Here is a 14,955-nt window from a genome sequence, read left to right as displayed (position 1 = left end):
TATAAAATATTCCTAATTCCTCTGAGGATGAAAATCTCTCCAAAAGGACAATTACTAATCACAATCATAACTGATGTACAAAATTGATCATGGTAAAAAGCAAGGCTTTTTCCAATTCTTTTAATAGAAATGGGAATTTGCCATCTTGATCTTTTAAGGCACAGGGCATTAGCAAGAAATTTAAGATATTCTCCGAACAATGATGCAGCCTGTAATGCTTAAGACTGTTTGGAAAAAAAAAAAAAGCCAGATTTAGCAAAGAAAGAATTTCACAACTTTCAGCAAATGAACACGAAAACAAAACACAAATAAAGAGTTCCTGAGGCAGACAACAAGCAGATCCAAAATGCTCAGGACATTGTGGTGCAGAGATACATGGAGGCTGAGGCCACCCTTTGAGGCAGTGTGGCTCTCGACTGACAGCAACCCCCTCTCCTAGTTACCCATAAATATACACCACATAATCTCTAAAACTGAATAGCTTTTCAGAATTAGCAGCTTGCCCTATGGCCTTCTCCACTCCTGCTATGATATTTGGGGAAGGGAAGGGCAGGAAAAGTGGACTTGCAGATGTGGTAGTTTCAATGCAAAGATCTTAACTGATCTCTTCAAGTAATCCAAGTTTATGGTGTCTATAAACTCCAACTCATATACCCACTTTCAGGAGAAGCTTGGCACTATGGTAATTAACTGTATATAAATATACCATGTGATTAAGAAGATGTGTACAGTGATGGTTAGGTGCCTTGCATGATGTTGTGCAAGATACATAAGCAGTTCCAACTGTGAATTTGAATTAAGGAGACTCTTCAGTGCTGTCTAATCCGCATTATGACTGAAAGGGAACTGATACAAATGGAGCACGGGCCAAAAGACAGGGTTTACCAGGGCACCCAAACTCTCCCGAGAAAAACAAAGTAATACCAGCTCATGCTATAAGGGTTATGGTTTTATCAGAGTGTTTGGTATGGTACTGCATAATAAATACAGCGTGTCTAGGAAAGATGAATGACTTAATGCTTTTTTTTTTTTTTCTTTTAATTAAATAAATGTATCAAAGTTTCTATAAAAACATCTTGCTTAGGAATAGAAGTCTTAGTTCTCACCCATAAAACTTCCAAGTCATAAATTTGTTATTCAATACTTGAATTTCTTGTTCAGATATAAGGATGTGTCCTGGTACCAAAAGGCATTGAGAAAGTGATGCAAAGGACACATCCTTTGCCAGTCACTGAAGAGCAGTCACAATTGAATACATGACTTCTTGATGTTAAAGGCAGAAATATCACAGTAAGCATTCTATTTAGAAAAGAAGCAAAACTGAGTAAGGAGGATGACACTTTGGAAGCAGAAAACAAATCACCATTATCGCCTCAGGATTCATCAACCCCAACAGTACCAAGGAGAAGATGAGAAAGTCCCTGTTCATCAAGCCCAAGATACACCCAGACAAGTGCCCTGTTTCCCACTGCAACAAATAGCAAATGCTTAAGGAAAAACTTTCAGCGACACCATTAAGTGCAGAGTAAGGTTTCTTAATACACCCTTCCAGATGCAAGTAGTTTAAGAGGCTTCCTGAATCAAACCTAGCCTCTCCATGAACCTACCCTCTACTTTATCTAATTGCATTTTCAATATGTTTAAGCCCTTGGCCTACAGAGGGTTCTGAGACAATAAGCTGTATGATTTAATGACACATTTAATTGCATTAGAAAGGTTGTGCTTTAGTTATTTTTGTTTGTTTGTTTGTTTTTAATTGTTGAAGGTTTGCTACTTTGTTTACAAGAAAGAGTACAATCCCTTCTTATTCACTTTTTCTGTACCATACATAATTGTATAAAGCTGCATGATATCATACCTCAGTCATCTGTTTGCAAGCAGAAGAACCTTTGTTCATCAGCCCCACCTTGCACAAAGCCACCCCATATCCCAGTTTTTTCCAGTTCTACCAGACTCATTTGAGTATTCACAACAGGTTTAGCCAATCATGTCTGCAAAGGAAGAGGGACATTTCTTGTCTCATTTTTGTTTTCTTTCCTGCTAAGTAGTAACATTTTATTGGTTTTTATGACTGGCAGCAAAATTAAAGATGTTCTGCAGAGAAGTTTCAACAATAAATCACTGGGCTTTTTTCTTTTTATTTTTTGGAACGATAGCAATTGATTTGGATGTTATTCCTGTAAATATACAGCTATATATTCTATCCATCCTGTCATCAGGATGTGACTCAGTTTCAGTGTCACTCAGCCACTCCATATTATGCAATTCTCATTGCTCTTTGTGGCAGTCAGGACTTCACAAGCTGACATAATGGCTGGGGCAAGAAGGCTCCTCTGCACCTCCTGATGGGAGCAGAATCAGCTAAAGCAGGTTGCTTAGGTCCGTGTCCTGTCAAGCTCTGAGTATCTCCCAGATTAGAGACTCTGGCACCAATGGAGAATCTGTGCCAGTGTTTGGCCATCCTCAGTATGAACAAGTACTTGATCATACTTCAGTAGTACTTCCAGTGTTCCATTTTATACCCATTGCATCTTGGCCTATCACTGCACACTGCAGAGAACAGCCTGGCTCAGTTTTCTTCACTACTCTCATCAGGTGTTTATACACACAGATAAGACCCCCCTGAGACTTCCCTTCTCAAGGCTGAACAGTCCCTGCTCCCTCAGCCTTTCCTGGTGGGCCAGATCTTCACGCCCCTTCATCACCAGTAGTCAGATCAGTTTGACTGTCCTAAATTCATTTGTGCAAAATGCATCATCTTACTGTTCAGCCTTTTTCTGTAACAGTATTTTATAAATACTCTGAACATACCTCTATGGGATCAGGAGCCCCTCTGTTTCATCCCAGAGCTGATAAATGATTTCAAAATGTTGGTTTTTGTTTCCTAATCAGCTACTAAACTACAAGAACTACTAAACTACTAAACTACTAAGCTCTCTCTTATCTACTTTAAAATCTTTTGGCAGGAGACTTGCCAAAAGCTTTTGAAAATGAACGTTTAATTAATTCACACGGTTTTTGACTACTTCAAAGCATTTAATAAATTGCCATGTTGAAAAAAACTGCACTAACTTTTCCAAAGTTTATCACCACATATTTAACTCTGTATTTATTATAATGCCTGCCAATAACTGAAGTGAACAATTACAATCTTTAAAGCCACTTGTTAAAATGAAGCTGCTTTTTTTTTTTTTTTCCTCTAAACTTGTGAAAGAACTTCATGCAGTGATCCACTCTGTGTCACTTTGTTAATTGATACATTTTGGATAATGTTCTTTACCGCTGGAGAACATTATTCCAGAATCCCAGCAGGAAGGTGCATTTCTACTCCCTGACTTCACTTCACAGCAGATTTATAGAAGGTCTACATCACTAAACTACAGAGAGTTTATACAACTTCATATGATAAAATAAAAAAAGCCTACAATGTACATAGGTCATCTTGAAAGTAATGTCTCCTATTTCTTTCCATGGAAACTGCAACAGATAGAAAGAACATAATAGCACTATTTGATAGATCAAATCTCAGCTACAAAACACTTTTTTCCAACACCATTTGTTAAGCATTTCACTAGTGATAAACAGGAGCCTGCATGCCATGCATTCTCTGTAACTTTGATAAGCTTGTTGCTCTCTAAGCCTCTTCAATTTTTATGCTATCCATTTTTAAATAAGCAGATAGGAACTCAGACCAGTACTTCTGGTGTTAGCACATGAAGGATTTATACAGCCTTAAATTCACAGTCTGTTTTGTTTGTTCATTTTTTAGTAACTTCTAATATTAGATTTTTCACCTCCTATTGAGCGTTGACATTTCATAGAGCAGTCAATTGTAGCCCCAGATCTTTCTCTGAAGTGATGATGGTCAACACAGAAGCCATCATTTCAAGACTTTTCTCTATGTTTTGCAATTTTTTCCATATTGATCACACCATATTTGCCTGCATTGAATTTCATGTGCCTTTGAACAGCAAGTATTCAGCCTCCTATGGTCTTTCTGCAATTCTTCACAGATAGCACTGGTCTTTACCACCCTGACTAATCTAATACAATGGGAAAGACTTGATACTTCACTATTTGTCCCTTCTCTAGAATTACACATTGAAAGTGCGGGCTCTAATATTGAACTCCATGGTTGACACATCCTCTACTGTGAAAATAGACATTCATGTTTGTGTTCTGTAATACCACACAATCTGTAAACATTACAATATTTCCTCTTATCCTTTGGAACGTGTTGTTCCATAAGAACCTGAAGGTATTTTGCCTTAAGGCTTCTACAAATCCAAACTACGTTAACCTAAATGTCATCCACTCACCTTTTTACAAACTCAGTTAATCCGAGTATTTTATTATCTAACATTTGATTGAAATACATTTCTAATTAAGATTACCAGCCAGAAGTGAATTCCTGTGCTCTAAAAGTCTTTTAAAATGCTTCTCTCTATATAATTTTTAAATGTCCCAATGAATGCTGTAGTAAGTTTGTCATAAATAAGTAGCTTTAAAATACTGCTAAAATTTTACAGGTGAAATGTTCAGAATGAAGAAACATAAAATAAGACTTCTTAAAGCAAAGATGGTGACAGTTTTCAGACTGAAATTAGAGACTAATGCATTCCACAGAATTCTTACAGACCTGGGAGGCTCTATGTGGCAGTGTAGCATTTTATGTAGAGTTTTTCATAACCCTGATAACAGTGTACTAAAAACCGAGCTGAATGCCAATTATAAGACAATTTGCCTGCATTTCTGTGGTCTTCATACTGAGTAAAGAAAAACATTACCCAGTCCGAAAAGCTGTTGACTTTTGGATGTTTCCCGATTACTCCTAGAACCCATTCAGGCCTAACAAAACACATGAAAAATTGGGAAGACAATACTTTCCTAGAAATAATTACACACTTTATACTTCTATCTACTGTAAGAAAAGACTATTAAAGTCTCCCACACAAAATTTGAGCAGCTGAAATTAAATCAAACTGTCTTGGTAATGTATAATTGCATCATCTTGATAGGGTTTAATTATCCTTCTAAAGTCACTTTGTAGCCTTATATCATATAAGAATTGTCTGATATCTGGCACAGAGAGTCCTGTTCAAAAATTGGAAACTAATCTGAACCAAAAAGATGACAAAAACATCTCCTGCTTGGTCTCTTGCAGAGTTTACAGAGATGACAAAGTGCTGATTCTGGCTGTGGAAGTACATTTATTTATGCCAAAATACCCTTGCTAAGATAATTCACTTGAATATATATACATAAATTGATATATATAATTAGATTGTTGCCTTTAGAATGTGAGACACTGATATACTCAAACACCAAAGACTGATTACACTGCCACAAAACTGGTGATTTATACCGGGTAGCATATGTACAACATCGTCAAGTGCGAAAGCTTTTGATTTTCATTCACCATTCTCAAACAGAAACATCAAAGCTTCTATATGAGATGTTGCCACTCTTTTTCTTCCCCAAGTTTTCTCTTATTAATTTACAGAGGGGAAAAAAAAATAAACATAAAAGGAAAAATCAAACTAAAGCTCCTCTTTAGGAGAGAACTTTTAACATGCACTCACTTCAGTGATGAAGGATGGAAGGGATACAAAGAATTCATGCTTCCAATCAATCTAAATTCAGACTCACAGAACCACGGCCAATACCATGAACCAGAACTGCACTGGGCTGGTGGTCATTAAAATACCTACGACATCTTGATTTTCAATGTCTTTACTGATAGGAGAATACTTATTTGGAATCCACACAAAACACTATCTTCAGTATCAGCTACTGATCAATAGGTACCAAAAATGGTGTGTCATTTGCCTCTCTGAAGAAGGAAATGCAAGCTTATTTATTGAGTAACAAGTTGTGTAACGGAGCAGGAACTCTCAGCACAGCTGATTCTGAAAGCCCACCACTGCCAGCTTCCTTGCCAGGGGTCCCCGCTTTCCTGCAGTAAAAACTTTGCTCACTAAGAGCAAATGAGTGAGAAATGGTACTGCTGTCTGCCCAAAAGCCTCAATGAATTCTATCAAAATAACTCACAGAAAATTACTTTCATCATTTCAGCATCTGTGCTGACCTTTTTCCCAGCAAGAGGCTGAGGACAGGGCTAGCGGCACTTTGCAGAGCAGCCCTGTGCAGCAGTGCTGGGATTGGAAAGTAAGAAGCTGTGAAAGCACTCTGCTGGCTGTAAATGCTCTGAGGGAGACCGCTGCCTTTTTGTATTGTGACTATGCATATTCCATCAGGTAGAATGCTTTCCACTTATATTTGCCTATTCCGTCAGGAAGAATGCTTTCCACTTATATTTGCCTTGATCATTTCACTGTTAGATTGGATTTAAATGTAAGTTACTCAAACACTGACTCCACTAAAATGTGAAATGGAGTCAAAATCACATCCATCACAAGTGGTGAATCATCTTCGCATTAGACATTCAGGTTTAACTCATTTGCCCGCTGCAGGGATATCATTCTTTACTGCTAAACTTTCCCATTATTTAGTCCCTGCAATGGGAGAAAAGCTTTCAGTGAATGAGTACAGTTAACCGTGAGCAAAACATGACTCTGATCCCTTTCCTGACCCCAAATTCGCCTAACATCCATACTTTTTTCACATCAGCTCATATTTACATACAAACATATGGTGAAAACATTCCTACACTAGAAAGCTCAAGCACACTTCACAAAATCACACGAAATCATAGGTGTTGGAAGGGACCTCTGGAGATCATCAAATCCAACCCTCTGATAAAGCAGGTTCCCTACTGTAGGTTGCACAGCCTGGAGCTGAGAATGCTCATGTACTTTCAGGGCATACTCTGAAGACTTCTGGCCTACCATAAGCAACAGGGATGGAAGGACACTGCATTTGATACATTTTTGAGACTGTTTTAATCTTGCAGCCAGAACAAACCTTGAGACTATCCATCCTACTGAGAGGGCTTGCTTGCTCTGAAGAATTTCACAGGCAAAAAAGATGGCTCTGACTCACCAGACTCAGTGTTGAGGTCAGAGTTTGGCTGAAAGAATTAAATCAGTTGAAAATCTTACTCATCAACTGCTTCCTATAATTAATTTCATTAATTTACACTTCTAGAGATTCATGATGCAATTATTAAGGCTGGTACAAATTAAGAGTTAATGGAAATGCGTACATCTGTCAGCACCAGAAGAAACAGCAGAGCAAGGAGTTAAAAGAATGCCCTTTATTCATAATAAAGGGCACATTTCAAGGATGTTGTTTATGTCAAGATCATCGTACAGTGGACTTGCCAGCAGATGACCATGCTCTCTGACACAGGGAGGACAGCATCAAGGTTGTAGCATATCACCTATTTCATTACTTTTCCTGTTAGTACAGACCAGAAAACAGACCATGAGATGATGACTCCAAAGGGCATAAAAGATCTGTCCATAAACTAGCTTGTCATTTCCAATCAAAAAGAACCACAGATTAAAGAGAACTCAGCAGCTGACATACTCTGTTCCAGGCTGCACATGAGTGAGGCTCATCAGACCACACATTCTTGTGCTTGTGAGAGCTTTGCTGTGAGTGTGACTAAATGAAATCTACGAGATGGTGATGATGAATAGGTAAGATCGGTTTGCTTGTAGATTCTGTAAAAACGATGTAAATATTCCCTTCCCTTTCCAAAATGTTTTGCTTTGAATTTTGTTACACAAAATCTAAATATTAAACATTACATGATATGAAGTCTTCAAAAAAGTAGCAATGTTCTGTACTTCCCCAAATCTACGCAAAGAGAAGAAAATCGGCCTTTTTGTTTCCTCACTGAGTCCATTCTGCAGTCCACCTTCAAGATGAAAAGTGACTTCTTTACTGAAATATTAATGCCAACATTAGCTACATCTCACTACATTAGCTGTGTCTAGCATCTAGCTATGTATAGCAGCATCTGTTTGCCTCTTACAGACGCTTAGTTCTGACACATCTATTAAAATTTGTATGAGTAAGTGGTATTCTGCATTACACCTGCACACTTCCAGGGCAAGTCCATTAGTGTTACTTACTACAGAACACAGAAAATACATGGTTAGTATGTACTTACGTGCTTGAGTTTGTTTGTTTGTTTGTTTGTTTTATTATTTTCTTTCAAAAGATATGTATACAAAACCTTAGAGAAAGAGAGTATGTTCTGAATAAAATTTAAATAAAATGTCATCACCAGCTTGCCACCGTGATTAAAAAACTAAACTTCAGAAGACTCACAGCATAAAAGTTGCAGTGTTTTCTTACTTGAAGTTAAAGAAAGGGAGAAAAAGACGGTGTTTTAAGCATTTGGCTATTACTGATGTTACATAATGCTGTAGCAGACATTCATTTATCATATTTATAATACCAATATAGATGTAATATAAATATTTAGTAGACTTATTTAGTAGAAGCAATGAAAGCTTCAGAAAACATGGAAAATATCTCACTAACATCGCCTGTAGCAGAGAGAGGAAATTCTGAATTCTGGGCCATTTTTGGAATTCCTATAGAATTTACCTATTCTAAGTTCTAAATGACTTCTTAAACTAACATAGCCACCATACAAACACTTTAAAATTAATGAAGAGAAACAAGCACTTCCAAAAGATGACTTGTCCATCCCAGTTCAGGCTGACATGAATGAACCTCTGAGAAGTAAATGTGAGATTTTTACAGGTTTGTTCCTCTGCTCTGGACAAAAGAACACAGATCATGTACTACTAAACAGTGGAATATTCCTTTGAGGTTTTCATTAGTTTTCCTCTTACTGAATATGTGGATGCTAAAGTTCAAGTTCATCCTCAGTTAAGGAAATCAGAAATGAGTTATTAAAATATTTACATAACGTCCAGATTTTAAAGTCTTTTCCATGACCTTCTTGCTGACTTTTCACATAAAGTACTTTAAGTCTTCCAAGTTTTGTATTTTTTAAAAAATTCACTTTTCTTTAAAATCTGACAAAGCAAAATATAAATCAAATTTTCATTTGTGCTAAAAGTTGACTCTTCCCTTGCCATCTTTCCTCTTCCATACTTATGCTTATACTGGAAAGAAAATACTCCATAAAAGACACAAAAAATACTTTCTAAAACAAACTATATATATATATATATATATTAATATCTGGGAAATAATGACTGTACCTATTATAACGTGCATGCCAAGTCTTGCCAAATGCTTCACAGTATGGTAACCAATTCCTTTAGCACCTCCAGTCACTATAGCAACCTTTCCATTTTGTGTAGGGAAAACTATAGGAAAAAAAAGAAATAATGCAAAGTTAGGTCATAGCAGTAACATGATTAAGAACTTAAGATGCATCTGAAAGAGACACACACTTAACAGTCCGTCCATCGAAAATATTGCCTTAATTTTGTTAAGGAGTAGCCTGACAGCTGTTAGAAGTCAGCTTGGCGACTGTTTACTTCATGTAAAAATTCAATTGGCAGCATGAAATCCTGCAAAGTTCTTGCATGACAAAGAGCAGAGTCCAACATTTGCTCCGCCAGGAGCATGGGACACAGTGAAGAACTCAGCCAAAGCAGACACATCCACGCAAAGGGCAGAAACCAGTCCACCTAATTTAATTGCATAACTGAGTACTCTGCTTGTGGAAAATCACAGACTTCTGGTCCCCGAAGAAATGAGAACATAATTTTTGCATTATACAACAGATCTGCTTTTTCCATCCACCACAGCCCTCACTGCAGAAGCCATTTTTGACACTCACATAGAATTCCCCTCTGCACATGCCTTTGACCACAAGGCAAGAGATGGTCAGATAGGTGGAGCACAGGCCCTAAATCCATCGTGTGAAGATTAACCCTTCTGCCCCCAAAGGAACCAAAAGGTGGTGAAATGCCCACGTCCCATACTGATGCTGGGAGTGAGGTGCTTTGGCCCTTGTCACGGTGCTAATGATGGGCAGGAGTGCGGCAGCCTTGCTCAGACGGGACCTTGTGAGGAGGTCAGGAAAGTAGAATCCCAGAGTCCTGCAGTTTGGGAAAGACCTTCAGGATCACCAAGTCCACCCTCCCTCCAGTCTACCAGGTTGCAACTCTAATCCCATTCCTCAGTGCCACAAAGGTGAGCAAGGTGCACGGATGCAGGCTGCACAGCTCAGCCTGGCAGGAAGCCTTCCTGCTCTACAGGAAAGCAGGAGCACTCCAGCCAAGTGGGAGCAGAGGCTCTCATCTGTGAGAGGTTTAATTTAACTGTTTGGGTAGGCATAAATCAGGTCAAATATCAAATATGGTTTTTGAGGAGGTGGCAGATCTTTCATGTGAATCCCCTGTGGTCTTTGTGCTACTGAGGTGAGTTGCTGTTTGGTTTTTAGAACAAGCTGCTAGATACTTGTACAGGGAAAACGGCGCTGAATATTTCCTTTTGCCATGGTATAGTGGCTGCAGGCAATATTATAGATAACAAATGTTAAGTAGATGCTGACTTTCATCTATCAAAGGATTTTCTATTTTGATTTCTAGGTTTTTAGGGGATTTCTTTGTTGTACAACATAAACCCGTATTTCGCATAGTTATGAAAAACAGAACTAGCATGGATACAAGCTGCTTTCTTCACAGCAACTCCCAAATTTCATCTTTTCTTAAACACATATCTATTTTTAGTGTACTTCAACATGAATTCCTGTTCTCTTCAGGTAACTGTTTTATTCTTTCCCATGTAGACTGTGAATTATTTGCAATTATTTGAATGTTAATTCCTACTGCAATGACATCCATGCATGCTTGTGTCCTCACAAATATAGGTTGAGCTAAACAAACCATGGTCAAGAGTTTTCCTAAAAGTTTTCAATTAGATACATTAGCAGCCCTGCAATTTCTACCAAAAACATTGATCGTAATGAATGGTATATAAAAAGTCTACATTTTTTCAATAGTTAGGTTTAGATATCAAAGCTATGCCTGCTATTAAATGCTTGGCTAGATTTCCCATTCTGTGAAGTCTTTTCCAATTGTTTACTACTTTACCAATCTTAGCTTTTTTTAGATTGTGTTTTTCTGGTTTGTCTTCTGTCAGCGACACGTACAAAAACAACAACAAAAAAATACTTTTGCAACAGAAAATAAATTCTTTTAAAGAGGAAGAAAAATAAAATGCTTGTAGTGTGATCCAAGCTGTCATCACCTCTATGTGACTAGTCCTTGTATGTGACTGAATACATTTTAAATTTGGCAAGGACATAACCTTCAGTCCCTTTTGCAGTGCTCCAATGATCCAAGTCCTGAAAAAGGGAGGAGAATATGCATGTGTTGTTCAACTTGGGTGGTGTTTTAGACTACAAGAAAACACAATCTCTTATACCAGTCGTGAAGGGGACAGGTCTTTTACCCAGCAACAAGCCATAGTTGTCACAAGGCAGCAGGCAACTCCAAAACCAATGAAAAGGACAGAAACAATATGGAAAAGAGCAAAAATGGCCTCAGAACTATTGGAATTGTGAGGAGGAGAACAGCAAAGAGGCTTTTCTCTAAGCAGTCTGGCAGATACTCAAATGTCTGGATTTTCCAGGACTCCTTCAGCTTCTCCAAGAAGGAAGTCTATCATTTCACTGTGAAAAAAAAGGTGAAATACAACCTTCCCAATACCCACGTTTCTTATAACCCAGTTCAGGTTTGTTAGCTCAGAAAGTTAAAGGCACTTAATAAGCACCTCTTACAAACAAACACTCCTTAGTCCACCTTAGTCCACACCAGAAAACCCATTATAAGGTGCTTCCTGAAGGGTTGAAGAGGTTTAAACACAGACAAGGCGTATTAGCATTGCTTTCTTGCTAAAGCAGGAAAGGTTATTTGTGGTCGAGACAGTAGCATGTACAAATCCTGCATGTAGCAGAAGTGTAAATACTCACAGAAAAAATGCCCACGAAAAAGCAAAAATGTCAGCTTACTAATCCACCAAGTAGTTATCTTCTGAGTACTAATTAATCCAATCATAAACTGTATTGATAATTGAGCTATGACAACTCATAAGGCAAGCTGCATGAACAGAAAGTTTGCTTCCTTCCCCATATCTTCTCCTTCCTGCTTATTTTTTAATCCTGTTTTGCATGCGTGAACCTGGAGCAAAAAGGACAATGAAATCATTCTCATTTCTGTTTGTTTCACTATAGCTGAAAAACAGCAACAACAACAAAAACATTCAATCAAGAAAATAAATTACTTTCACGTAGGTCTGACTATCTTCTCTCCCAACTCCCTGTATTTCCTCTTGCTTTTCCCCTCTAACCACCTCGTCACCACGAGATTTGGATTTTACATGTTGCATGTACACACTATTGCTCATTTTCAACTACTGCTCCACTATATCTATCTATTGAACAAAAGCTATATTTCATTTCAATGCAAAATTAATCCTTTTAAAACAAAATGGGAGAAAGAAAAGGAGAAAAAGCAGTTAGGAATGGGGAGGAGCTGATAAGATGAAGGAAAGGGGGAAGCCAGAAAAGCAAAGTGACAGCAGGTATTGCTATGACAAAGTAGTGTTTAGCAGAGGACAGTAAAAGAAAATGTTTGGTCCAATCCTGTTCATGAGGGCTGCAAAGAAAATGACAATATTTGTTCCCAACAGGCACTCAAACCAGGTACATTAGCAGCTTGCAAGGAAAATCACAACAGAAATACATCCTTTCCTGAACAAATAATGGAGATCATCACAGAGCATTATATAACAAGGCTGTTTGTATCATACAGCTTCAAAGACCTAGGAAGCACCCAGGGAAGGAAAAATGAGAGCTGCAGACACGTATGTAAATGGCCAGTATCCATTTTATTTACATGTATGATATACAACTTCCAGAGAACTTGGTTTTGAATAGACGGAACAGTACATCTGAGTTCATTTAATTCCAAATGAGAAACATAAAGGGTCCATTGAAAACTGAAATACGAAGTCTGGGAAAAAAAAAAAATTAACTCTCCCAAATTATTAGGTTTAATTTTTTAGATTGAACTTAAGTTCATTTTAATCTGTGAAAAAGGTGTACTGTTTCCAACCAGATAGCTTAATGTACAAAGAATCAGCATGAGGACAAAGCACTGCTCATGTTACAACGTCTACAGCCAAGATCAGAACTCAGGCTGAACGTGCAAGCCCAGTATACAGCCCCAGTTCAAACCAGACTGCATCAATGTGTGCTTTTTCACAACGATCACACAGAATTTGAGAAACACCTTTTCATTGTGAAAACACATTTTCCATAGTGAATCACAATATAAAACTTTCAAAACAGCCCCAGGCGCTGCTGGTTTCCCAGCAGATGTTGCTTTATGTTGTGTGCCAGCTGAAGCTGAGCTTGGCCAGAGGCAGATGAGACCCTAAGGGGGGCCTAAACGTTCTTTGGCAGTTTCTTCACCTCATTTAAAACATGGAATCAAAACATCCCAGCTCTCCCTCTGCTTCTGTTCCTGGTAAGCAGGTAGATACTGATCTCAATTACAGGCCTGCATCTCCAGCAATTTCACTGTGGGACATGAGAACCACACAGCCCTGGTGCTAATGGGAAACCCTGACCAAGCACTCACTGCTCATTTCCCTTTGTGTTCGAAGAAACTAGCCTGAGGTCTTTAAGCTCTTATTTATCAAGCCAAATTCTTCTCCCAGGCTGATGGTTCTGTCTACACCTCAAAGTATTCAGAAGAAATAAGCTTATCTACTTTGCAAGTGGATTAAGCTAAAGCAGAAAAAGGCAGTGTTATTCTGTAATAAATATGTCCCAATATGAAGCTATCTTAAAATAACCAATGTCATTTTAAAATATACTTTTCCCTAATCTGAAATAACTTCCTTGCACAGACAAGTCTTCACACACAGTTGATGACATGATGAATTTAAGGCAATTCTGTAATTTTAAAAAATACTAACTTTTGAGAAGCTCCTAAAAAGGGTTGTCTATGCAAGCACTAAGACCAAGAAGGAAAAAAATAGAATGCAGACCTTCATTACCAACAAAATTCAGCTGAGGTAGAGGTGGAAGTAATGATGCAGACAAATCAGAACAGAGGCATTAAACCAATTGTCTTCTTTGCAGAAAAGTGCTATGTAAACACAGACAAATCCTCCCAAAAAAGAAATCTTCTTATAAGTTCTTTGCCTGTTTCAGGCAATATATACGTATATATATAAACTTTACTATGAAGTACAAAGCAAACTGCATCAAGTTTTTATCTAAGTCCTATCTCCTAACCTATTAATCCAGCATCTGCTTTTGTCGAATATGATGAGTCATGTGGACATTAAAATACAATATCTTTATATTAGCCTTTTCATTAAAACCTATCCTTAAGACACTGATGGCCAAAGGCAGAATTCAGACTGTCTGAATCAGTCTCCAGTCCTTATCAGGCCAGAAAGACGAGCGCTGCGGAAGGATGGTCAGAGGAGCTACCTGAGGGCCTGCACCTCCCAGCTGGGCACAGGGACCTCGGGGGCATTTCTGCTGAGGAGACCCTACAGACAAATCCTAACAGTTATTTTTTTTCCTTCCTCCTATAACTGAATAACTTCTATGCAAATGTTATCCCTGAAGGTAACTGGCAGAACCACAGATGAAAAAAACTAAAAGAGAAAAAGGGAAAAGGAAGAAGCCACTATTCAGTGAATATTCAGTTTAATGACAACATAACAAGGACCAGGTTTGGAACTGTTCCTCTAGAGCAACACTGGGTAAAACAAAGGGTGAACTGTAATTGTCAGTCCTCATCTAATGCCACAGGGCATGGCACAGGCAAGTTTTTCTTGCTGGCTTAAGAATTCACACAGTTCAATCTGCAAATGAATTACCGAGCAGGTCTTCCTGTTCCAAAATATTCCAAGTCTTTCTCCACAATTTATACCATGGTGGTGCCGAGATTACAGCCACCAATATCTGTTTCAGACCAGATGGAACAGTAAGTAGTTCATTTGCTACTCTGAGAGGCAATCAGTAGAGCA

At 38.1% G+C, this 14,955-nt stretch overlaps 1 protein-coding gene across 1 annotated transcript in view; it reads right to left on the bottom strand.

The window, feature by feature from the left end:
- The window catches only part of DHRSX (dehydrogenase/reductase X-linked), a 162,353-nt gene that overhangs the window by 115,566 nt on the left and 31,832 nt on the right, over window positions 1–14,955 (bottom strand). The window contains exon 2 of the mRNA XM_031596141.2: window positions 9,150–9,257. Coding sequence (XP_031452001.2) covers window positions 9,150–9,257 — 108 coding nt within the window. The remainder of the gene's footprint in view (window positions 1–9,149; window positions 9,258–14,955) is intronic.

The sequence above is a fragment of the Phasianus colchicus genome, chromosome 1 (assembly GCF_987193195.1).
Source record: "Phasianus colchicus chromosome 1, bPhaCol1.hap1.1, whole genome shotgun sequence".
Taxonomy (NCBI): Eukaryota; Metazoa; Chordata; class Aves; order Galliformes; family Phasianidae; genus Phasianus; species Phasianus colchicus.
This window is presented reverse-complemented; position numbering and strand designations above follow the sequence as displayed.